A 27,819-nucleotide genomic window follows, 5' to 3' on the forward strand; every position below is an offset into this window, starting at 1 on the left:
ATCATGTTATTCATAATCTTAGCATGATTTGGTATATGAGGTAATTAATCAGTCAAAAATTTAATCAAATTGTTCATAAAATATTTACACGATTGTTAAGATAATTAATAAATTAGATATTTTTTACTTGCCAACATCTGAATACTCTCTTTTCTCATAATATATCATATATATATTAAAAATATGGCTGATTAAAATTTGAAAGTTTAACTGTATCTTCTTAATTGCATTTATTTCTCTTTCCTATTTGGATATGCTTAATATGATGCTAGATATTTTATTTTCGTTCCACCGACGGGAAATAATTTTGATTCTATCATATATCAACCTTAAGATTGTTTTAAATACTGTCCACTTCCAATTTCATTTTTCTGAAACAAATTTCTAGTGTTAAGAACAACTTCTTTATAGGTTTTTCATGGAACTATAATTTAGTTGAAAATGTCCTAATGGTCATTGCAGACTATAATAATATAACCATTATTTAATACAACTACTTATATTTATATTATTAATAAAAGTTTTCTCTCTTTTACTCTCTCTCAACACTGTTAGCTGTATTAGCATATACTTATATTACATAGCTATAAAAAAGTTTTAGGTATAAATAAAAGTAAGTGTATTGAAGTAAAAAGCAGAATCATTCAAAAGTGACATGTTATTAGGGGTAATTTAAATCATTTAATACAGAGGTACATATGTATGAATACGTTTTCGATTAAAGCATTTATTACTTATTAACATATATTGATATATGTTTTAATGGAAATAGGTACTTACAAATAATTTAAAATGTACTATATAAAACCTTTAGCTTTAAATTTAATACTGGTTATTAATAATAATAGTACACAATGTAAATCATTTTTATTTCGTTAAATATTTATATACTCGCATATAGGTTAGTAATAAAACATAATGTGATATACAGTACAATATAAATTTAATGTGATATCTATGCATTCGCGTAATTTATATTAAATAAATGGTTATAAATATTTTCATGTAATGTACGTGCTTTCATTTTATTTTGTTAAATATTAATCTGAAATACAATCTGATTAAGATTGCAAATTGCATATTAAATCTAAAATCCAACTTTAATAGCTACATTTCTATATATGTATATGAAAACTTTTCAAACAATTTATTTGCTCATTTAGATAAATAAAATATAATATCGTCAGTTTTTTTCAAATAATGTATGATACATGAGTAATATAAAAAATGTGCAACTTTACTTTTGACATCTATGTAAATATCCTATCGTATATTCTACATATCATTTTACTTACTTCCTAGAGTATGTTTTATATTGTCTTGCACAAAATGGTAATTAAATTTAATAATCTAATGGTTATCTGTGAACAATAATTTATCATTAGATTATTTTTAATTAAACTCAATATTATTATCATAAGAAATACAAATCTTAATTTAACAATAACTAGATACTATATAAATCTCCAAATTTTTAAATAAAATAATGATTTGACTGAATGCAAATATTAATATTTAAAATTTGAAACAAAAATACTACCGAGATTATCTAGTGATCATTGATGAAATAATAGTATAATTATTTTTTTATATGGAGTGGTACATGAATTACGATTTTTGTGCTGTTATCGGCAATCGAATAAATATTTCAAACAAAAGTTCAGTAGTATCAAACTTTATTTACATATAATAATATAATTTACTTGTTTGTTTAAAATGTAATTTACAACTTCATCGCCAATTCATTCATTTGTTTAGGAACATCAATATGTATTGACGATGAAGGTGTAGGTACTAATTTAGGAACAAATTAAGTTATTAGGATCAGATAATTAAAATGATACATGTTATTGCATCATTAATTTCGTCTTTTAACATAATGTGTTTAAGAATATGAGAGGAAAGATATATGGGATTATTTAATAGAAATATAAAGATACCCCCCCCCCTCTGTGTGTGTGTTAATGGAAAAATGAAACTTCTTGGAAGCACTTTTACATCCGCAACTTCTTCATCTAATATTGATGAGTTTCTGTTTAAAACACTTTTGTTAAACTACCAGAACAAGCTGAAATATCATGCCGATCGAGGAATAAACCCGCTGATTATGTTAGATGAATATATAAATATATAAAGTATATATTTTAATGAACAATTGTGAATTTACATTATTAATTGTGAATACTTTACAATATAACTGTAACATAATAATATCATAATTTCTGCATTATACATGTTCTAGAAACATATCTGTTATACATATGTTCTCTATATTTATAAATATTACATATATCATAGAGATACGTAAAACATACATATATGTATAACATCTATATTTTTAAAAGATATGAGATACAGGAACGTTACACAGTAAAGTCTTACTTATAGTTGAAAATTATTGTTACGGTAATCGTTTCTCAAACGACTTTTGATGTTTAATTATAAATTCTTCTTCTAGAAAGGATATTACTGAATTTAAAACATCGATGTCCCGTTGCCGGTGTTTTTCAATGCAATGTAGACTTTTCGGATCTATGTCAGAAATCCTGATGTTACAAACAAAGCTGAGTCCTTCCGGAAGTTGTACTATATTTTTATCGAGAGTAGGCGATACTGTATTCCTACATATATATATATATTGGAGAAAAAAAGTATATTAGTATCCAAATTTCCAGAAATTCAATTACTGTTCAAAGCTTAAATTCTTTAACATTTTATTGGAATATTTTTGTTATAAAATATTATTCAATATTCCTTATTCACAGAATAAAATATTTTCGAAACTTACGGATTTATTTCTCGAAATGACATCAATATCGAACAATCTCTAGCACATGAAAATAAGAGATAATTCTGCAGGCATAGTATACTTTCAGTATTTACATAAAAATATGTTTCTTTTTCGTTGCAGTGTACTTTATCTCCGTTACTTAATACACTAAATTTATTGTGCCATAAATTATGTTTTTCAGTTGGAATTAAGATTGATTTCGATATAGAGATATTTTCACTAGGTTTATTAATACGTTTGTTGCCACAATAATCGTCGTGGTCAAACTTGGATTTTTTTGAAATCGAAGTATCTTTGGCATATGTTTGTATGTAAGTGTCTCTTAATGTGTCAGGAATACCTATAATAGTTTTCTGAAAAATACGAGAATTGTTAAGATATCTCTACTATGTTACTAAAAAATATCTTTACTACTATAAAAACTCATTTCTATAAAACAGATATATGTACGTATATGTATAGTTACATATGTTATGATAAATGTTGTAAATGAAATATGTTGTTTCGTAACTTATTATTCCAATGTAGAAGTATTGATATCTTGATCTTGTTAGAAATAGGATTTGAATTATTTGATCACTTACATTGTACGTGGATTAAATATATGTATAATACGTAATATACAATAAGTAAATATTTACTTACCTTTTGTTTGGGATAAGATATTCGATCATCAAGTTTGAACATGTTTATTAAATTAGAATATATAATATCATCAGTTAGGCATGAACGAAACTTTGAATACGTATTATAAACGTATTCTGAGCTAATAAAAGGTAGTCGCTGCATATGAAGTATTCGTTCTAGTACCGAATTATTTGGTAATATTTCCCCCTTTAAGTTGCACGTCTGTAAAAGAGATAAATTTATGTTATATTTAAACTTGACTAAACTTTTACGGTCATATATTGTAATATGTGAGTAATTAGCATGCAAGAAATTTACAAAATCATAATGTACAAATATTTTGAAATAACTGTTAGCGGACATTTTATTAAAACTTCTAGCAAATGTCACACGGATTTAAAGTTAATATCTACCTCTTCAGTAAAATACAAATATTCCTTAGCTCTTGCTATCAGATCTGGATTAATGTATGAGGGTGTCTTCGAATCTTGTTCGATAACAGATGTGCGCAATTCATGCGTAGGAAATATATTAAACTTAAATTCTTCCGAAATAAACGGACGTAAAAGAGCAGCGCAAATTAAATTACAAAAGTTATCAATGTATTCTATATTTGTAAAATTAATAGAATTGCGAAACCATTCCGTCAAGACACATTCAAGATCACTGCAAGTTGATTCTTGGTCATAAACTATAACGCCATCCTTAAAAATCTTGAGATTATTCTGTGGTGATGTTAGTAGTGCTTTTAGTGCCGATTTCATACGAGTTTCCACTCCCGAGAAGAGATCAAATGGACAATAAGTGCTACGGCATGTAATCATCTTGTTCCTTAACTGAAATTATAAAAAATCATTCATTAAAAATATTCATTTCATTTAATTTCATCTTCAGATAAAGATAAAGAGAAAAATAATAATATGTCATATATTGTTCATTTACTGCAACAAACAATTTTTTAAAATTTGCCGTTTGATTTAAAAGTTGATTTATCAGTATAGGAAGTAGTTCTTATTTATATAAAACATTTAAATATATTTTCCCCAAAATTTTTGCTTTTAGGTTATATCATCGTTGTAGTAGATGAGCTATATGAGAAATATATGTACATATTTATATATTATGTTTGCATGATATAGCTACAATATGTACATATGTATGTATATATATGTATAGGGCGTACCGTTATTGTAAACATGAAATCATTATATTACCTTATAATATTGTGTTAGACAGTAAGGACATTTTTGAAATTTCCGATCAATATCTTGCAGATAGCCCTGTTTTGGTTTAATTTCAACACAAAATGTTCTGTTAGTTGGAAAGAGATTAGTATCGAATTTTATTGGAAGAAACGTGTAATCCGGGAATGTTGTGGCATATATGTCCATGATTTCCTTATTACGTCGTTTATCTGAAAGAAAGAAAAATTTTAGAATATGATTAGTGGATAGAAAGATCTATCGAAAGCAACATTCATTTATAAGTACAGTTTCCATGTTATTAGTGGAATATGTACCTATGTATCTAAAATAGACAAATCGCGTGATCATCATTGATGACAATAACTAAACTTTGAATAAAAATTTGTTCAGATTATCGAGATATAACTTACTGGCCAGTAACTACTGCTCGTCTTCTAAAGTTGACCATGTATCATTTGAGACATTTGAATTTTGAATACTTACGATGCGACGCAAACTTAATTGTGTCATCTATCAGTATCGTAATGTATAGCGTATAGTGTAATAATGTATAGTATAGTCTATATGTATAATATCTGTCATAGATATAATGCGCAGTAGTATAACTAATATACAGTGCTGGACAAAAGTATTGGCACAGCAAGATTGTTATGATACAAATGCTTATAACTATTAAACAAATTGATTTAAACAAAAAACTTTTTGACGTATTTATTTATTATCTATCCTAGTTTATTACATAACAAGAGCAACAATATAAATAAAATAATACGCAAAATAATAACAAAAATATATTTTTTGAACATTTTATGGGTGGACAAAAGTATTGGCACAGTAGAATATTTACGCTTATAACTAATTACATAATAAACTTCTAATATTTTGTTGGCAGTCCTTTTCTTTTAAGGACTTCCTTTAATCTTCTGGGCATCGAGTGGACTAATTTTTTAGTGAATTCAGGTACAATATTGCTCCATTCCTGCAGAAGAACTTTCTTCAGTTCAGACTTGCTTGTGATATTATGTTTCCTAATTCTTTTTTCCAATTCGTTCCACACGTGCTCAATGGGATTCATATCGGGACTTTGAGGTGGTGTGTTTAATGTGTGGGCAGTATTATATATTATCCACTGACGAACAATATACGCCATATGTTTAGGATCTCGATCCTGCTGAAAATAGAAATCCCTGGGGAGGTTTAATTTTTGAGTACTTTTCAAAAGATTTTGCTTGAGTATATTTAAATATACATATTTATCCATTATCTCATCAATGAATATAAGTTCTCCTACACCCGATGATGCCATACATCCCCACACCATTAAACCACCACCCCCATGTTTCATGGTGGCTTGCAGATTCAGTTCGTCCATCTCTGTGTTGGGTTTTCGCCATACTAATATTCTGCCGTCAGATTTAAAAATATTAAACTTACTTTCATCTGAAAACATGATCTTTTCCCAAAAATCAGTATCTTTCGTAACAAACTCTTTCGCGAATTCCACTCTTTTCTTTTGGTTTATTTTACTGATGTAGGGCTTTCTTCGTGCTGCACGGGCAGAATAACCGGCATCCTTCAATACCCTACGTACAGTTTTGGTACTTACTTCTTTTTCACACTCAGCTTTTAACATCGAAGCAATTTCAGTCGAATTAGTTTTTGGATCCTTCTTTACAATATTTACGATTTTCCTTTTTTCTCGAATTGTTACCTTAGAAGGGCGACCACTCCTAATTTGATTCTCTAGATTTTCTTCACTTTTAAAGCGTTTTATGACTGAACGCACAGTAAAACGACTTCTGTTTATGATTTGTGCAATTTCGTTGTAAGATTTATTCATCTTATATAAATTTAATATTAAAGAATTAGGAAACATAATATCACAAGCAAGTCTGAACTGAAGAAAGTTCTTCTGCAGGAATGGAGCAATATTGTACCTGAATTCACTAAAAAATTAGTCCACTCGATGCCCAGAAGATTAAAGGAAGTCCTTAAAAGAAAAGGACTGCCAACAAAATATTAGAAGTTTATTATGTAATTAGTTATAAGCGTAAATATTCTACTGTGCCAATACTTTTGTCCACCCATAAAATGTTCAAAAAATATATTTTTGTTATTATTTTGCGTATTATTTTATTTATATTGTTGCTCTTGTTATGTAATAAACTAGGATAGATAATAAATAAATACGTCAAAAAGTTTTTTGTTTAAATCAATTTGTTTAATAGTTATAAGCATTTGTATCATAACAATCTTGCTGTGCCAATACTTTTGTCCAGCACTGTAACTCTCGCCTGTCATGGCGTGTTTGGGATTAAATTAATTAGATCCTTCATTTTATTATAATAATTTTATTATAATTAGATATTAGAGGATTAATTTTCATCTTATTCTATTAATGTAATTGTAAGTAATACATATTATGTAAATTCTTTGGGTCATTTTTTAAAACATTTCTTCACTTTGATTAAAATATGAAAAAATTATTATTTAATAATTAATATACCTATATATTAGTACATATGTAAGTACATGATACTTCGTTTCAAAGTCTTAAAACATTTAAAATGTTTACGCAGGTTTAATTTGCAAAAAATGTTTGTTAAATTAATAATATGTTATCTTTTTTAATTATTTTATGAATTATCTATATCGAGTACGAAGTTCTCATAAACGATTATACCTTCCAAGATGAAATACTCATAGCTAAAATTATGCAATTCTCTTCAAACAAATAATTGGTATGATGGTAAAATTTTTGTACTCATTTTATAGTTACAAAACATTACTAACATTAAGATAACAACTTTGTTAAGATTTCGTGAAAATTAATGATGTATAAAATAAAGCGTACTGTGCATCACATCGCGAATATCTTATACGACAGATATTCTGACAATTATGATCTATAACATAACTAATAATAAACGAAGTGAAAGTTATAGCGTAGTAACTCTATACTGTTACTGCTATATAGTTATAGCAATAGGTATTTCAACCTTCCAAACAGTAATGTACATTTGCAAACGAATATATTCATTAATTATGTCAACTATGAAAGTACCGATTTCGGCACGATTATTGTGAAACAATTTACAGGACTCACTGTTTATTATGATACATATTATGTCGCCACTCGATAATTGGCGTTTCAAACATATAGCAAGCAAACGGGAAAAGTATCGGAAAGCCTAGTTCAGATGAACTATACATACACAATATACATACGTACGAAAAGTCATTAAGAGGAAGCTATTCAGATATCCTGTATAACGTATTTTCTTCGTAATTCGGTTTCCATTTTACGCAAACGGTTTCTCATATCGTTCTCATTTCTTCCTATCAGCCTGTCGCGTTCTTGCAGAAGCAAGTTTCACGCGCACCATGCAAGTTTCAAAATATAGCGCTCATCAAGTAATAAAACTCGTATTATAATAAATTATAATAATTATTATTAAATTAATAATAAAATTTATAAATTGTAGAGGCAAGATCATATCTTGTTATTAAATTTATTTTATTTGTTATTAGATTCGGTATAATAAAATTTGAATACTTTTTAAGCGACAGAAGCTATGTTGTGTATTTCATCAGTATTCGACAATATCTTTGAACTTGCGACAATTATAATAATTCCTAAGGCATTTGTAATAATTCTTCGGGAAAGAGGATAGACCACGCGCGAGAAAATGATATTGAAATGAAGTCTGACTTGGGATGTAGCGAAGAAGATGGTGAGTGAAGCTCGATGACTTAATAGATCATGCATCAGTTTTTCCGAAGGAGAACTAAGCGGATATTACGCTGGGGCTGTACCCTTTTCGTAGGAATGATTGATCGCACGTGTATGCCCATTTCAGGGGAGCGTGTGGACCTCTGAAGGTATGTGTATACTTCCATAATAATATACAAAGGAGTGCGAAGCTACCTTAATGTTTTCTCAAGAGTGTCTGGCGATACGATGCGACGTCGCACAACGCGGTGTCGCGTCGTCATTCTTTCGTATTTCGAATTTCGAGTGCACACAGCACAACTACCAGCTACCAGCTACCAGCTACCAGCTCTACCGTGTGACGTACTTGACGCACTTATTGGTGCGATGGTGTGTAAACTGTAGAAAAAAGCAGCATTCATAAAATATGTCATAAATTTTTGTTAGCTCTTCAACGATTAATTTTTATATGACTACTTCCGCCCTGTCATACACTACGCGCTAATATGTTTCTTCATGAGTAACATCGCCATTTAAAAAAATACTTTTACAAATTGGCTAATACAGATTTTGTTTATACTTATGTATTTGTGTAATATAATATTTAAAATGACTGTAATATATTTTGTTAGCAATATTAAAATGTAATATTATTGCTTTGAGGGTTTTGTATTATATAATTTGTTTTTTACATACAGTCTAACTTATTGAAACATTGTATATTATGTAGATATAATGATGTATATGACTTACAATCATTGCAGAATGTATTAATGTTCCCATCTAAAAATCTTAATCAATCAACATACATATTTCTACCGAATAATCAATAACACCATTATTAATGAATATTTTTTAAAGTTGAAACAGTTGAATCAATAGAAAGTCATTTCTATGTGGTGCGGATTTATCTAGTATGAGTCGTGATATCATTTTGTTAGATTAATTCTTGCACTAGAAAAATCGAGTTGAATCTTAATGCGGTCATGTTCTCTGTTCCAACGTCACTACATACTACACACCGCACATTACGCACTACATACTACAAATTACACAGTGACCTTGACAGCAACAGTGACACTGAAAGTACACAGGCAACTGACATTAATTACTCATATTTTATAATATAATATAGCGCAATGATATTATTACATATTGTGATTGAAGATATACTGAAAAAGAGAAGTGTAACCCCATCATTATGAGTACGTAACAGTGCAATGGCTGGGAGAATATATTGCACGCAGATATGCATTATAAATGCTACGAATATATATATCTACATGTTCGGTTTTCTTATTTTTACAATTAAAGAAATATTCGATGGAACTTGATAACGAATAAACAAAATAAATAAATGAGAAAATACTTTTTGCCTGTTGATACGTGATATTTAAATCAATATTAATCTACTAATAATTTCAGTCTTCAATATACAAATTATTATTAAATATTGGCTATGAACTACATGCATACAATATATATATATATATATATATATATATATATATATATATATTGTAATCGTAATGGTAATCGTAATGGTAATATATATATATATATATATATATATATATATATATATATATATCCTAGAAGTAAAAAAAAACGATTACCATTACGATTACAATTAGTATTAGTCACAAGAAATACATTAATTCTATTGGATAAATATTGAAAAGAAGTATACATTTTATAGTATCTGTAAATAAACGGAGAGAAAAGAATGTTATTTATCGCCAAACCTAAAAATTAATTTAAACATTTGGACGTATAAAAGTAAAGATAAACATAAAACGGATTTTTCAATAAGAATAATGTGAAAAACATGAAGTAATTCAATTAGATGAATTGATTTTTATACATTCCAGAAAATTCATGCAGCTATTACGATTGTGATCATGGTTTGATTCAATGTCCCACGCACGATTTTTTCACCCTTATTATTAGCTTTAATTTGAAAAAAATACAAATTTAACAGGCGCAAGTAAAGTCGAGGAACACTGAGCACTATCGAATTAGATTTCATCGAATCCTGAAAAATTTTCAGATAGCATATGATTATAGATATCTCTGAAGCAAACTTGTACATATTACAATTTGTATTCCGCCAAGATACCAAAGAATATATTTGAAAAAATTTCTTACTATAAAAATTAACTATATATATTACTTTGTACTCTTTGATTATTGATTAATTTCGAATGAAGATTATATTCTATTAACTATTACATTTAAAGTAGTACTAACCAAGTTTAGAGAATAAAGAAGTATATTCGTACATGTAGGATAGTTCTCCTATTCATATCACCATTTCATATAACATACAATATATATATAATATATATGTATGTATATATATGATGCCTTTTAAATTTGTAAATCGAAGTCTATTTAATATAAAAGTATACTAAAATGATTAAAATAAATAATTTTAATGTATCACGTTACTGTAGTCTATTCTATAATGTTTCATATAAAATTTGTTATAAGTTAGCTATGTACATAGTTTGAAAATAATTACCTGATCGTAGAGGTCGAATAGCTTCTGAAAGTTTAGCAATGTCTTTCGCATCGTAACGAAGAATCTCAGGGACTTGTGTGTACGGGCCCAAAAAGCAGGAAGCCACAAACCTCACGAATTCCACTTGTCGTTCTGTTCGTTGTTTGCCGCCATCCGGTGGAACACCATCTGGCAGCGATTTCCGAAATCGAATTACTTTCTGTTCCTGAAACATACAGAGGCATTAGATTTATACATATAATACTTGTATATACGCACATAATGTCATTACAATGATTTTAAATTTGCGGCAAAATGAAACGGGTAAACCTTTTAATTTCCTTAATTAGTTTAATTTTACATACAGTGAAAGAATATCTGTTTATATACTGATTTGTGTATACATAGATATAAGCTTTTGGATAAAGGGATTTTGTTTTAAAAACAAATAAAAGTATACGTATAAATTAAAACAATTTCAATCAGGTAATAACTAAACCAGAATAAACTAGAATGTTTTCATTTTTTAATTACATATGTATTTCAATCATTTCGATTAAATTTAAAGACAAAATTACATTATTTAGGTCGTAAACTATTTATTATTTGTTTATATGCACTTACACTTTAAAAGAAACTGAAGCAAAAATGAAACATCAAATTTCTCTCTCGTTCTCTATAAAAAAAGCTATTTATTTAAAATTAAATTTTATATAAATGCAGTTATAAACACTGTACTATAATTACTCCTCGGGATTTGATATATTTCTTACTATACTCACTGTTGGGGCCCTCAACAATTTCATATGAGATATACAGTGGCTCACGAAAGTATTCGAACGCTTACACTTACAAATTTCAATTAATAAAATGAGGTGTACTAAACTAATTTGTTAAAACAATTTGGTATCTATACTGACGGGAAAGTCTCAAGATTACATCAGTAAAATTTGAAAGCGATTCAATAATATAGACAGAAGTTATGATACATTTATTAGGAACATTCATGATAAGTGTCCCACAAAAGTATTCTAACGCTGTAACACTGTTGATAATTTTCCATATTCCTTTGCACCGAATGTAAACATCATTGCTAAATGAAAATATTGGTACTTTCACTTGATGTTAGGATATCGTTTCACTAACAATAACGTAAAAGTGTGCACAATAATATTTAAAAGGAATATCAAAAAGTCTGAAACAAAAAAGTGTGAAAGAGAAATAATATTCCGATTACATGAGGACGGCAAATCATATAACGAGATTGCCGGAATTGTGAACAGAAATAAGTTTTCAATACATTATATCATAAAAAAGTCAAAGAATGAGGGAACACTTGCAAACAAAACTCGATCAGGTCGACCAAAGAAATTGACTGGAAGAGAGGAGAAAGTTATCATTCGCGAATGAAAAAAGAATCCTAAATCCGCTCCTCAATTCGCAAGTATGGTAGCTGATATGTTTCATAAAGAAGTTCACCCGGAATTATGTCAACGAATCTTACGAAACAATGACTTTCATGGCAGAGTACCGTGAAAAAAGCCGTGTCAAAGTTAAATATTTTTTGCTCAGATGGTCAAAATTTTGTGTGAAGAAAAGCAAATATGGAATTGAAAATTTGACATTTACATCAAACAGTGAAACATGGAGGTGAATCGGTTATGGTATGGAGGTGCATGGCTGCTAGTGGCACTGGAAATTTAATATTTATTGATGGAATACTTGATAAATATAAGTATTTAAATATTTTTAAAAATAACCTTAAAGAAAGTGCCCGTAAATTAGGATTATTGGAAGATTTCCACTTTCAACATTATAATGATCCTAAGCATACTGCTAGAATTGTGAAAGAATGGATCGTACATAATACACCACACCGATTGAAAATTTATGGGCTGAAATCGGAAAAAGATTAAATAAATTTCAGATAACCAGAAAGTAAGTATTGAAAGATAAGATTATAGAAATATGGAACTCCGTTGAGTGTAGTTTTACAAAATCATTGTTTTACAGTATGGGACGTCGATTGAGACACATTATTGCTGCTAAAGGTGATCCAATAAAATATTAATATTAAATAATTTAATAATATATGTAGCGTTCAAGTATTTTTGTGTTACTTACTTACAATGCGTGTTTCTAATAAATGTATCATAACTCCTACCTACATTGTCGAATCCTTTTCAAATTTTACTGACATAATCTTAAGACTTCCATCTTCCTATTGACATCTACTTGTCTAAGCAAATTACTTTAGTATATGTAAGCATTCGAATACTTTCGTGAGCCACTGTATGTACATATATCAGTATTAATATCGGTGTCGGTCATCGGTACCGTCAACAATTGAGGCGGAGAAGATGGAAGATTGGTTGGATCGGATTGCCGGTTTCGCACTTCTAGCTTAAACCTAAACTTAAACTAAACTAAACAAATATCTGAAGATACGATAGCCAGTTAAAGTTAAATGGCCGCCCGTCTCTGTACGTAGATATGTATCCATACATATACACATTACATTACACATCCATCAAGTCGCGTTGTCTTCATGCGTCAAGGAACAAGATGAGAACGAGTGCATTCTAATCAATCGTATTCTAGTATTTTAGTTAATATCAGTATTTTCTTTCGACTTTGAACACTTATTATATTATTTTTCTATTCTTTATTATGGTACTTTAGTTATTGTTATTCTTTGTGTTATTCTTATTGTTATTGCCGTTATTGATCTCAACACAGTGGTGTCATGTTCCAGAAATTAAATCACAGTACACTCTCATTGAAGTCGCGAGAATCTAATTAGAAAGACAAAGCAAGTTTCGAAACGGTGCAATGCGATGCAACAAATGAAACTCATCACGAAAATACTTATTGTTGGATAGCATAGAAAATCTGAAAAAATGAAGCCTTTTTCCCGTTACTTTGTCCATTGACTTTGTCAGGGAATTGAAATTAGGTCGACAACATTTCATATCGTGGCAAACCACAATTTCCATTGCATAGCAGACTTCAATTACTATCAGTGAATTGCTTAAATGACATGGCGTTAATTATTACTGGTGCGTATGTACATCGCGGTTCATACAGAAAGTAGCCAATATCACTAACGAGACCACATCCTGCCACATTATCTTCTTGAAAGAAAATAAAAAACGATCATGATCGGTTGGTCAATAATGTTTCCATAAAGGTCTTTTGAAAGTTTTAGAATTATAAGCACAACCATATATGAATAAAACGGACATATCAATGTGGCTGAGTTCATAAATGTGTGTGATATGATATGATATGATATGATATGATATGATATGATATGATATGATATGATATGATATGATATGATATGATATGATATGATATGATATGATATGATATGATATGATATGATATGATATGATATGATATGATATGATATGATATGATATGATATGATATGATATGATATGATATGATATGATATGATATGATATGATATGATATGATATGATATGATATGATATGATATGATATGATATGATATGATATGATATGATATGATATGATATGATATGATATGATATGATATGATATGATATGATATGATATGATATGATATGATATGATATGATATGATATGATATGATATGATATGATATGATATGATATGATATGATATGATATGATATGATATGATATGATATGATATGATATGATATGATATGATATGATATGATATGATATGATATGATATGATATGATATGATATGATATGATATGATATGATATGATATGATATGATATGATATGATATGATATGATATGATATGATATGATATGATATGATATGATATGATATGATATGATATGATATGATATGATATGATATGATATGATATGATATGATATGATATGATATGATATGATATGATATGATATGATATGATATGATATGATATGATATGATATGATATGATATGATATGATATGATATGATATGATATGATATGATATGATATGATATGATATGATATGATATGATATGATATGATATGATATGATATGATATGATATGATATGATATGATATGATATGATATGATATGATATAATTTGTGCGTGCTATCTTAGGCGAAATTAAGTTTTGGGATTTTAAAAAATTATCTATAATCTCGGTGATGAATTCGAGAAAAAGATTTTAGAAAAAAGAAATCGTACATATATATATTTAGATATGCACATCTTTTAAGTTTATAAAATGTTATCGATGTGTTTCTATCAAGGGAATGAAGAACCGATAGAAAAAAAAAGCGAATGCAAATTGAGGTAATTGATAAATATGACATTTCAAGAAATTCTTGAATTAATGCAAGTATATGCAAAATCTTCATCACACATCTCAGTGGATAATATGTCGTTTAATGGAAATTGACATTGGAAATTGCCTAAGATTCTGAATTCAATACAAGTTGTTCAAAATCGTTGAAGCTACTGGCAGAACTTGACTTTTAGATCGCTTGGCAACAGCTCAGCGACGACGTGTAATTGGCTGTAATCGAGTGTAATTGAGTGTAATTCAGTGTAATTCAGTGTAATTCAGTGTAATTCAATGAAATTCAATATAATTCAGTGGCGATGAACTTATCATTGACAAACTTGTACTTCTATTTTTGAGAATCAACAAATGGTTAACCGCAATCGAGCTAACAATAAGCAAAAATTTAGCGGTGAGCCGGTTTCGTATTATCGATTAAAAAGAAGTCGATGTAGGTAAGCGATGTCAATATACGAGCAAATATAAAATCTAGAACATCTGATTTTGCGGTATCCATGTGAACTTGTCAGGTGCTTGTCGCCTTTCATAAACGTCCAATCGATATATGTATATATGTACATACATATACATGTACATATACACATTCATATTCATATACATATATCTAAGGTTGTCCTTTAGCTGACGTGGCTGTAGGTAAGTTTCTCGTGCGTCACCAACCTTTGTGCCAACAAGAGTGTGTATTGCTGTGTATCTATATATTGTATATATATATGTACGTGCTTACTTTCATGACACATACCGTTTTAGCACGGTATTTATCAAGGAAAATGTTATAGAAAAGATACTCTCTCCTATAAAAGAAATTATTTATAAGAGTTTATTCGGTTCTAAACAAGTGAAAAAATTAAACATACATATACCTACATATATCTATATAAGTATGCATCTAATCTATATACCCAATATATATGCGATTAATTTATGCATCATACTTTACATCTTATTACCTGTAACATAAAATATTCTTTCTTTTCATTCTCTCGCAACCGTAATATCACTCAATATAGCAGTACTATCCGTAGTACTAATAATATCCGTAATTTTTCAATAAAATGCAGCGTCTTTTCTAATATAAACATAATTATAACAAAATCAAAAGTTACAATAAAACAGATAAATGATGCATTAATAAAGAAATGGACAACATGCATGTATATCTTATTTGTTATTATAATATTAATAATAAATCAAGTTTGAAAACTGATATTTGATTAATAATGTAATCTGTTTTTCATAGCATGATGTACTCGTGTATGTATGTATGTACTTCGTTTTGTCATTTATGTACTCACAATCACAATCATGGTATCTTCCATGATTTTGAAACTAAAAACTCATCGATCATTGATGAAATCCGCACTCTAACTCTAACAGCTTAGTTTCCCACTATCTAACAATTACCTTTTCCAACGATTACGGAGGTCAACGACAATCGTTTTAATTTTAATCACTCTTCTTCTTTTATCTTTGTTCAGTTACAGATTAGAGTTATGCTTCTCTTTTTCTCACTCACGCATGCGCAGTATGTATGCGCATCAAACAAAGAGAATGGTAGCTTGTCCTTGTCAGTCGTTCGCTCGTTCCCCGACTGTCACTTGGTCTTTCTGTCTTTCTTTCATGAATAAGTGTATATATGATGAATATGAATAGTGATAAATGACAAATATCTACATATGTACATATCATGCATGGAAATTCTTCCTGTCATAAAACGGGAAGGCAATTAAACGTTGGCAGGTATGCGTTTTTATTTCAATGATTATTTATCAAACAATGAAAGTATGTATTGACAATGCTAGCTTATATAAGCAGTTTATCTTTATTCATCAGTGTATATTTTATATTCTATCTCGTCTTAAAAATGGAAAAATACGTTATACGTATCAATTAATAACCAATCCAAATGTCTAATGGATCTAGTAGAAAAAATATGTATAGTGAATTCGAATATATATACGTATGTAATGTTTTTAATTTTGATACATATTATATTTAACGACATTCTATAAATGTGTATTATAAGTATCGATCCCTATTTTAATTCATATTCATGTATTGAATTTTTAATTCTACGCTACATGCTAACTTTTCAGTTGGTTTAAAGTTTAACGACTGCATCCAATCCATATATGTACGACTGCAAGTATGTAAATAGTAAATAGTAAATAGCATAGTCGTATTTGCTAAATCTTAAGAAAACGCGTTAAGTCAAGTGATGATTGATTGTAATTACGATTATGATATGTATAATAGTTATATTGGTTTCAAGGAACCAAGCAAGAAGTAAGCTTGCAAAGATAGATAGGAGGTGGAAATAAGCGTAATTGCGAGAACGTGGGCGAGTGATTTGTAATTCGTTGCAAGTAAGAAGACGGATGTTTATGTGATGATAGATGAATGCTGCGAATTATAAAGGGACGTCGGAAGGTGGTTGGGGAATATATAAATCGTTCGTTTGTTCAATGTACTCTTTGCGACAACTAATTTTTTCAACAATACCAGAGAATATTGAAATCAGTTTCGAAACTCTTTGATCGCTTGAACAATTTACGAATAAATTGAAAAAAAAAAAGGAAAAATATATATATATACACACACACATACATGCAAGATAATATTACACATATCAACGAGCGCAAAACTTGTAAAAATAGTTGGAAAGACATGGTAAGAGATTACAATCAAACAAGTTGAAGAGTGAAAAGTGAAAAATAATTAAAAGATTAGTTTGTATTCAATAATACACATGTATATGTAAAGGGAATTACAAAATCTCCTTGCCTCAGGATATTATCTCGATTCTCCAGATATTCGATGCGATATATTGTGATCTACTATAACATTTTTATAGGTACTTGTATACTATATATTTACATATATATGTATATATATATATATATATATATATATATATACACATATATTTGTTGCCTGAAATAATAAACATATTCGAAGATAACTGCAACAGTGTAATAAAGTGACGATAATAATGTAGCAGTAATGTAAATTTACGCATCTTACGAAAAATATTCACAAACTACTTTAGAATAGAAAAACAGATACCGGTGTGTCGTGACACTGTAAAACTGTAAACTGTAACGATATCACATAGTCATAATGAATAGTGCCACATGTTAACGCATTGTAACATGCTACTCGTTGCCACGTTAAACGTATTTTATTAGATGATGGATATGTTCTGCTAAAATAACTTCCATAAACTATTATATATACATACAAACTAATTTCTGACGCAAATAGCAAAGGATCATTTACACATGAGACAAATGTATTGAAACAGATTTATGTCAGCTAGCAAAAACATCTCTTCTCTTTCACACCCATATGGTTGTAAAAATTGTACAACAAGAACACTGCTTTTTTCGTTCAAACAAAGAAGTAAAAATGAAATAAAATGAATTTGGTTTATCATTGAATTTCGTCTTCGTGGTTCTTCTACCTTGTGTTTTCACCAATGGTACTATTAGCCGTCCTCGTTCTTATTATTTTCCATTCAAATAAAGAATTGTCTCGTTGAAACCAGCCTACGCTTTTCGAAAAAGGAAACTCCGAATATCTAATTTGAACGGTTCGCCTTGATGAATTAAATTAATAGAACTACATAATTGCATTGAAATAATTCAAATTAGATTAATCATTGATTGTTTCGTGTAACATGCAAGGAAATTGCCGAGTTAACAACTTGTTCCATCTTTCAACTTGAACTTTGAAGCAGTAATCTCACCCCTGCAACATTGATCTTAAATCTGTGTGCAGTACGGTATAAAGTATACACAATATACAGCAGACAATAGACAGCATACAGTGCATTTCAGTTCTTACTAGCTAATTTCTTTCTCACAAACGATAAGTGTAGATACAGAAAAGCTTTCACGTTCACGATGTAAAATTTTTCAACAAACACAGCGGTATATATAAATACAGGTATACCTATATACATATATTAATTTTTTATATTTATTGTGTTGTTCTGTACATATTATGTATAATCTATAGGTTTTGTGATACTTGTGTATGCGATTCGTAAAAATATTACATATAACGAATTTCTTATGAGCCTCTGAAAAACTGATAACACATTTGCGATAGAACACATGAAACAAAGACATGTAGCAATAAAAGTGAAAATACAGTAGATCAACAAATTATCTAATTATAAGAAAGAAAGTTTCTCGTCTTACTTGTGGAAGTGCAACTACGATATTCGCATTTCCCTCGCCTCTGTAAACACAATCTCCTATAAGGGACGTTGATGAAAAAGGTGAAAGTTGTGACGTCGTTGTGGAAACATCATCCAAGCTTCCGGTGGAAGTGGTCATCGATTCTGAAGAAAAGGTTGCGGTCGGCACAGGATTTCCTTCGTTGATTGTCATTGTCTTATCTTTATCCCTGTGGAAATAATAAGTAAAGCAAAATAAGCAAAACTTGCTACCTTCACAACTGGCGTTGATTTTGTTTACTTCTTCTTTATTGACTCCATGATAAATTTATAATTTACTTGTACAAACATTCGGTAAATTGTTTTATCATGCGCCATTGGAAAGTATCTAGTTTGGATTTGTTGCTAGCAGTATTAAATTATTGTGTAGTATAAATTTACTGTGTAAAAACTGTACAATACTGCTAGCTAGATTATTTGGATGATTTTCTAGTCGAGCTTTATATTTGTTTGCAATTTGCGAGTCGTTCTATTTCTTCTTTAACTGTCTTAATACCTGTGCCATTTCTGAGATTATCGTTCCAAGTATTATCGACTGCATTGATTATATTTTTTTAACATGGCTATCAGCAGCTATTTTCCAAAGTTCGATGCCGTATATATAGATGGATTTCACAATAACTTTGCATATTGATTTATATTGATTGTTCTCAGCTACCAGTGTCTGTCTCTTGTCTCGATATATTCCGAGATATATAGCGCAACTTGATGCGGGCATTAATTTGATAACACATTGCTATATAAAGCAGTGAAAAAGTTTTATTATGTATATGTTAATATCTTTTCTAAAGAGTACTGTTAATTATCAAATATCGTTTCATATTTATTCAACAGTCGGACAATTGGCAATTATGAGATTTTCGCAACTACATACACACACATACACGATAAACTAAAAATTATAATTCATCTAATCGTAAGTTCAATGAGAAACATTTAACAAGAAACAATTTGCCTATCTTTTGCAATCCTTCTATTAGATATGAAACAATTACATATATAACATATTCATTTCCATTTTTTACTTGGTATACTATTCAATTTTCATATTATGCAAAAATTATTAAAATTATTATTATATTGCGAGTATTTTCATTATCCTTTATCTTTTTTTTTTTTTTATTTACTGAATGAAAAACAGGCAATAGGTATACATTACATTACATTTTATTACAGATTATCTTAAACGCATATGTAAATATGAAGGTGCATTTGAAACGCAACTAAAAATATGTACATATGTACATATTTTGAAAATAAACTAAATAAATACGTACATACATATTATGAAATATATGTAAGTACATATGTATATTCAAGTTATCAGATATTTTGAAAAGTAATTTTGTCTACTAATCAGCAATGTAGACTAATCAGCAAAAGAAACTTAACTAGAAACCGAAGAAGTAATTGAATCTCGTTGAATTTCAACTGTATTTTATCTTGTTATAAGTTATAAAGGAATACAGAACCGAACAGCACCAATACTTTTACATAATCGTTAAATTGGTAATCGTTATCAAAGGATTTACATATTATGTACGTACGTATGTATGTATGTACATATGTATGTATGTATGTATGTATGTATGTATGTATGTATGTATGTATGTATGTATGTATGTATGTATGTATGTACAGTAGCGGACAAAAGTTTAAGACGATGATTTGTAAACCGGATTACAAACATCTTATACGCATATTGTTCTTCTATTCGGTTTGTCTCTTTGGAATAACGTAGCTGTATGTTTGACCTTCGTAACCTCAGACAGTCAGTTGTTAAATACAAACAATGTAGGAGTTACAACAGTTAGTTACCGCCTAGCACTTGGAAACAGTGGACATTAGTTTAAGACGATCTGTGTAAAACGTGAGTACGAGTACAGTTTTTGAACATTTTGATTCTGGAATGTCAAAATCATTGTTTAGTGTACCTTTTATTGCTTAAAATTCATTTAGGTAGGAACAGACTATGGGTAAATCAAAGAATTTACTTGAAAACGAAAGGGAACAAATCGTAAGGCTGCGAAAGCAAAGTAAAACCTTCACCGAAATAGCAAATATAGTGAACAGGTCAGAAACAGCTTGTAAACAAGCTTGGTATAAATGTTTAAAGACAGGCATGTATTGCGATCAACCGAAAAACGGAAGACCACGGAAAACAACACCGAAAATGGATCGCCGGATTCATCGATTGAGCGAAAAGGATCGTTTTCGTAGTGCAAATAATATTGCTGCGGAGATAAACTATGAAAACGATACACAAATTAGTGCTAGAACTGTTAGGAGAAGATTAGAAGACTTTAACTTAAGAGGACGAAAACCCCAAAAGAAACCACTGCTGAGTTCTAGGAATCGAAAAAGACGACTTGCATTTGCTAAAGCTCATAAGCATTGGACAAGTGAAGATTGGCAAAAGGTATTGTTTTCTGACGAATCGAAATTCAGTCGCGTCTCTTCTGACGGGGTACGGTACGTTAGACGTCGAATTGGCGAAAGTTTGAAAACACAGTGCGTTTTAAAAACTCTTAAACATGGTGGTGGCAACGTTATGGTGTGGGCGTGTTTTTCTCGAAGCGGCCCTGGTCCGATATGTCGTATCAATGGAATTATGGACCGTTTTCAATACAAGGACATACTCAAGAACACAATGTTACCTTTTGCACGCAACAATATGAGTGATGATTTTATTTTTCAAAATGATAATGATCCGAAGCACACGGCTCGGGTTGTGAAACAGTTTTTTCAAGAAGAAAATATCACCGTGCTGCCGTGGCCGTCCCAATCACCAGATATTAATCCAATCGAGAACTTGTGGAGCATCATAAAAAAGACAGTACAAGGTTATAAACCGAAAAATTTGAATGAACTTTACTCTACAATTGAAACAGCTTGGAGTAATATTACGGTAGATCAATGTAAAAAATTAATAGATTCAATGCCAAGAAGATGTACCGAAGTGATAAGAAATAACGGATATTGGACAAAATATTGAATTTAAACAAAAATTGTGCATATTTTTTTACCAAAACTTAATATTTTTTGTGTAGTCTTAAACTTTTGACCGACAAAATATTATACAGATTTCGTTCCTTTTTTTGTAACTTCGCTACTGAGCAAAATATCAAAATGAAATTTTTTTTGTAAGTGTATAAACAAATGCCTAATTAGTTAATACCAAATGTAGAACACTGTATTTATATTTTTTATGGAAAGTAAATCAATTATTTATTTTTTCCATTTCGTCTTAATCTTTTGTCCGCTACTGTATGTATCTGGTTCGGGATTACCAAGGTAGTGGATTTCTGGTGACGTAACAGACGAGTTTCGAGCAACGATGGTAATTCGGTCAAGATTTTCGCAGCCGTGACATTTCTCTACTTTAAACATTCATTATTATATTGAAATATATATATATATATATATACGCGTAAAAAGTAAGTAACGTAACATGGAAATAGTGAAATCGATCGATAAAGATTCAGGTGATCGATTATAGTTGACTAATCGCAGTTTTCTTGAAACGGATATGATCGGTCTACCAATTTAGTTTGTCAGCGCGTACTAATTACACATGTGATTGCGTTCCTACCTATCTAACCTCAATGTATCAGCTGTTGATATTGTTGATCGACTCATCGATTTACAATTTCACATTCTTATTCAGCAGATCAAACTGCCGTTGACCTTTGTCTTTGTCTTTGAATTAACACCATGTCACAATCAAGTATGTATGTATATATGTGTATATTTACATATTGTGCACTCGGATATGATATAACATGTAACGCGATATTCACTTTAATACTATCATTGTCGACATTGTCGAACGTTTGTAAGGAAGCCTTCTTATTTTTATTCGTTTTATGTTAACCGTTCGGACAGTGACACGATCGTTGGATTTAAACCCTTGGCGGCACCATCTTTTGCTCATCTTGACCACCCACAGCATACAAGTTGACTTATTGTTACTCGATATGTAACAGGAAGCGTGTGTATACATATGCATAGAGATTATACTCTATGCATATGTATACATACACTAGAGAGTAATCTCATCGCGTTAATTAAATTTTAATAAATTCCTGGCGACGACATTGCTTACAACTAATCGATGTAGTCAAACAGTCTCTATAACATATAACACATAGCGGTTAACACGTTAAGCGCTAAGCTTACCAACTTCTATTTTTATCTTCTATTTTTATGCACAAACCCATTTTTTGTATTTATTCTGTATTCTGTATTATTTGCGTTTAATATGATAACTGCACGATTTATTATTTGCGTTGAGGGATATTAGGTACATACATTAATATTAGGTAGAGTATAAATTATCGATTAATTTTTAATTTCCGTAAAATTGTATGCTTTGACATGAAATTTTAACTTTTCTTATTTAGATGGATTTTCTCACATCGTAAAAAATAACGAGAATATTTTCAGTTCTAATCTTACATGACTCATATTGACGTTACGGAAAGCAGATACTCATGAAGAAAAGAAGTAACATCTCTTTCCCACCTGATTTGTTCAACTCAAGCCTCAATGTGATTTAAATTCAAGAAGACACCGACCACCGTTCCGTATCATAATTTACGAGATGACCCTTACATCATGCATATGTATATGTATATGTATATGTATATGTAGATATACATCGGGATCGCAGTGACGCAGAAATAGTAGTACTTGCAACAAATAATAGCATGTTGTATCGCGTCCCGTCTGTCCGAGGAGAGTGCAGACCGACTGCAGACTGCGGACGGGAACACGACAAGTACGTGGCAATCCACATTCGTATCCGTCTCCTGCTGAGAGAAAATTTAACGTTAGAACCGAACAGGCAATAATACCGCTTTTAAAACCACGTTAAATAAAACTAGAACGTCGCTTACTCCACAGATTAAGGATCTTTCTCCGAGGATTGCTGGCATAATTGCTTGCGCAAACTATTTGATATTTTAATCCACGCGTCAGGGAACATAACCTAAATTGAAATTGTTATCCGATATATCTATTGTTTAATGTTAGATATAGCAAAATCATGTTTGTTAAAGTGCATTATCTTAATTAAAGTTAATATTCATGAAACTAGAAATGAAGACTAGCAACTTGATACAAGTACTGTGAACTACCGTTATTTTACCTAATTCCCGCCTTTATTTTTCAAGAATTTTATCCGTTTTTACCATAAGTTTTGAAAACAAAGAATCACAGAAAATATATATACTTTGCGATTATTTTGCGATCCTAGGAAGCAATCATTGTATCTTTCAACTTCAAAGAATGACGTATTTAAATATTAGTAAGTAGTAAGATAATGCAAGGGAATAACAACAAAATTACAGAAAGTTTATGTAACACATATATAATGTTTCCTTTTAAAAATTATCTATACATTGATAATTGGATGCTATGATATTTTAAAAACTAGTAAACAAACTTCAAATTTTACTCGCCTATTGTACAGATACACGTCTCTTTATCGTTTTTACCACATTTATAACAATATCTTTTTCACTTGCTAGCAACAAAAAATAAAAATTAAACGTTTCTTCAAAATATTTTCACTTTTTTCGTGCTGCTATATTTTTCTCACTTCACTCGTGTAAAGTATGTATAAGTGAATACAATGGTACAAATGAAATCCTATCTATATTTCTATCGTTTTATTATAAGTAATAGACGAAATAAATGTGTAAACGTTATAGCCCAGAGTCGTCTCTCTAATATTGATTATTGCATCACATAAAAATTTGCACATCCATGCACAATTTATCTATGGACAATGGAAAAAAGAAAAATCAGAAAATTCCTAATATGAATTTTAAATTTTATGGGCATAAAATTATGGTTTATATCATATCCTTTGCGCATATTTCGCAGGTACAATTATAAAATAATGTACTTTTTTGCAGACATCGAAGACAGGCGACAGGCGACAAGCGACAGGCAAGTAACAGGCGACAGATAACAGGAAACAGGTAACAAGCAACAGGCAACACTCAAGTTTCCAGTAACGTCCGCGCTTACATCCGTGCCGATGAATGATTCAAGCAGGCAAAGCCGGCCTGCTTTCTCTCGTTATATTTACGAAATGTATTTGAGCAAAAGATTCGTGTCTCTCCGCTAGTACGTTGCTGCGTTACCTTACCTCTTACGCAATACGTAACCTCCGTTTACAGAACTAGAAATTTCTCATATTGAAACTACCACTACACTTTGGTAAGCAATTTCTCGTTTAGTTTTTTTATATTTTGTTCGAAATAACACGAAAGAAACAGAAATATGCATAGAGCTAGACAGAGTTTGTTAGAAGATATTAGAGACGATAGTAAATATGTTATTTCTAAATGATCACAAACCGAATAGCACTTTTTGTGTTGTTGTAGGTTATTAATATAATAATGTCAAATATAATAACAACTATAGAAGCGTAATATGATATACTTTATTATTTTTAATACAGTATATAAATGATTTTTCTTGTCTTTAACGGTATTTTTCATTATTTATTTATTATTTTTCTTTTTCTATTCGATAATTCCTAATTTTTAAAGGAGGAATGTGTATGAAAATTGACAAGTTTGATTTAACTTACCGATTGCTTAAATTAAATTGTAGCTACATCACGTTAAAAAAGAAACATTATAATAAATTAATTTGCGCGTGAGAAAGCTTAAGCGTATAAGATGTTTCAGGTTTTAATGAATAAATTAAGCTTCTGTACATTTAGTCTGTGAAAGCTTATTTCTTAAATACTACCATATTTTATATTTCGAAAAAATGAGCTTCTTCATTTTTCAATCCCTTTTGAAGAAATGTGCTTCTACTACATATTTATATGCTAAATATAGAGTATGTGTAGTTACGTTACATTGTAATATATTAACTCATAATATTTAAATTACATTCATTAATCATTTCGTAAACATAGTATGGGAACAATATAAAACATATACGTGTATAATAAACAATATTGTAATCAAACAAAAAATAGGGAAGTGGAAATGAAAATTCTGTTGAGATAAAGCAAAAATTTCATATGTGAAGCTTTCGCAAACGTTATCACGTGTTATTGTAAGATATTTCTTACAAGCGTATTATAATAATCATAATTATATACCAACAAATAATACGCAAGCATTGTACATACGTTGTTTACGATATTGTAATATAGGGTCAATAAGAGGTTTTATCTAGGATAACTCGTTACCTACTGGTTTCATCGAAAAAAGTTTCAAATAAATTATGTTACATTTTAAGGAACTAATCGGGTGGATGTAAGTTTATCTTTCTCTATCACAGTTTTTTAAATGGTACCGTATATTTTTTATAACAGCAGTCGACCTAGCTAGACATTCTCATACTAAAGATATTAACCTATTTATACCGATAAACCATTAGTTTGGTTTTAGATATTTTAGCTTCAATTTGCCAAACTTAACGTATGAAGAATAAAGACAACGTATATATGTAAACACAAGGATATTGCTTCGTGTCTTTCCTTGTTGTTTTTCATATCATATGTACGTACTTATATTGTACATTAAATTTTACATTAAAGTTAAATTATTTGCTAAACTACAAGCGTAAGATTTTTTGGTATACATAGATTAATACTTTTTTGTAGAGAAAGTCCAGCTGGATCGACCAACGTTATAAAAATTATAAGGTATCACTTAAAAAATTCAAGATAACCTTGATATCTCAGAAAATATAAGATATTAGAAAATAAAATTGCATCCGCTCGATGAATCTCTTGATGAACGCAACATAATTCATCTAAGATAGTACTTCTTATTGACTTACTCTGTACATATACGTGAGTATACCTACATTATAATCTTCCACTAACAAATTTGTCGCATTTTACCACAATCAATCAGATAATTGTCTAACTAGCAGCTAACTAACGAGCAGAAATTATTTGTACCGATTGAACGTCATATAAGTTCACGACATAACTGTTCTATAAGGTTAACGTTTCAAGGGGAAATCTCAATCATTTTGCATTTCAATAAAACCCGTTATCGAAGTTTCACGCAATTCAACAGAGTTAAACTGGTCAACGAATGAAGATAGAGCACAGACATTAATAATTCCTCAACATGTTTCATGTCATAAGAGTCTTGACGCTTTTTATCAATCTTGACGAGTTGATTATTAGATGATTATTTCATTTTCCTAACGTAACAACGATAGAACTCACCGACATATATTATATACATATGTACATAAGTATATGTATTATAATACATATTTCCATGCGCTAAGACTAGACGGGAAGCGATGACTCATAGAAATGAAGTCATTTGAATAATAAAGCACAGAAAACAAACTGAAAATATATAAAATAATCATAAAGCCAATCTGGACATACGGAATTCCACTATGGGGAACAGCAGCAATGAGCCATATAAA

At 29.8% G+C, this 27,819-nt stretch overlaps 1 protein-coding gene and 1 long non-coding RNA gene across 4 annotated transcripts in view; one reads left to right on the forward strand and one right to left on the reverse strand.

Annotated features, from left to right (window-relative positions):
- Positions 1 to 2,194: 2,194 nt before the first annotated feature.
- Positions 2,195 to 27,819, reverse strand: part of LOC132908334 (inositol-pentakisphosphate 2-kinase) — an 82,103-nt gene continuing 56,478 nt past the window's right edge. For all 3 annotated transcript variants that reach the window (XM_060962274.1, XM_060962275.1, XM_060962273.1), the window contains exons 3-9: positions 19,355 to 19,562; positions 10,860 to 11,064; positions 4,633 to 4,832; positions 3,832 to 4,254; positions 3,437 to 3,640; positions 2,789 to 3,144; positions 2,195 to 2,621 (exon numbers count right to left, since the gene is read on the reverse strand). In XM_060962274.1, the coding sequence (XP_060818257.1) occupies positions 2,402 to 2,621; positions 2,789 to 3,144; positions 3,437 to 3,640; positions 3,832 to 4,254; positions 4,633 to 4,832; positions 10,860 to 11,064; positions 19,355 to 19,546 (1,800 nt within the window). In that variant the 5' untranslated portion in view covers positions 19,547 to 19,562 and the 3' untranslated portion in view covers positions 2,195 to 2,401. The remainder of the gene's footprint in view (positions 2,622 to 2,788; positions 3,145 to 3,436; positions 3,641 to 3,831; positions 4,255 to 4,632; positions 4,833 to 10,859; positions 11,065 to 19,354; positions 19,563 to 27,819) is intronic.
- On the forward strand, positions 17,056 to 25,840 carry LOC132908355 (uncharacterized). The gene is made up of 2 exons (XR_009658357.1): positions 17,056 to 17,109; positions 25,314 to 25,840. It is a non-coding gene; the product is annotated as an uncharacterized LOC132908355 (long non-coding RNA).

Source organism: Bombus pascuorum, chromosome 6 (assembly GCF_905332965.1).
Source record: "Bombus pascuorum chromosome 6, iyBomPasc1.1, whole genome shotgun sequence".
NCBI classification, from domain to species: domain Eukaryota; kingdom Metazoa; phylum Arthropoda; class Insecta; order Hymenoptera; family Apidae; genus Bombus; species Bombus pascuorum.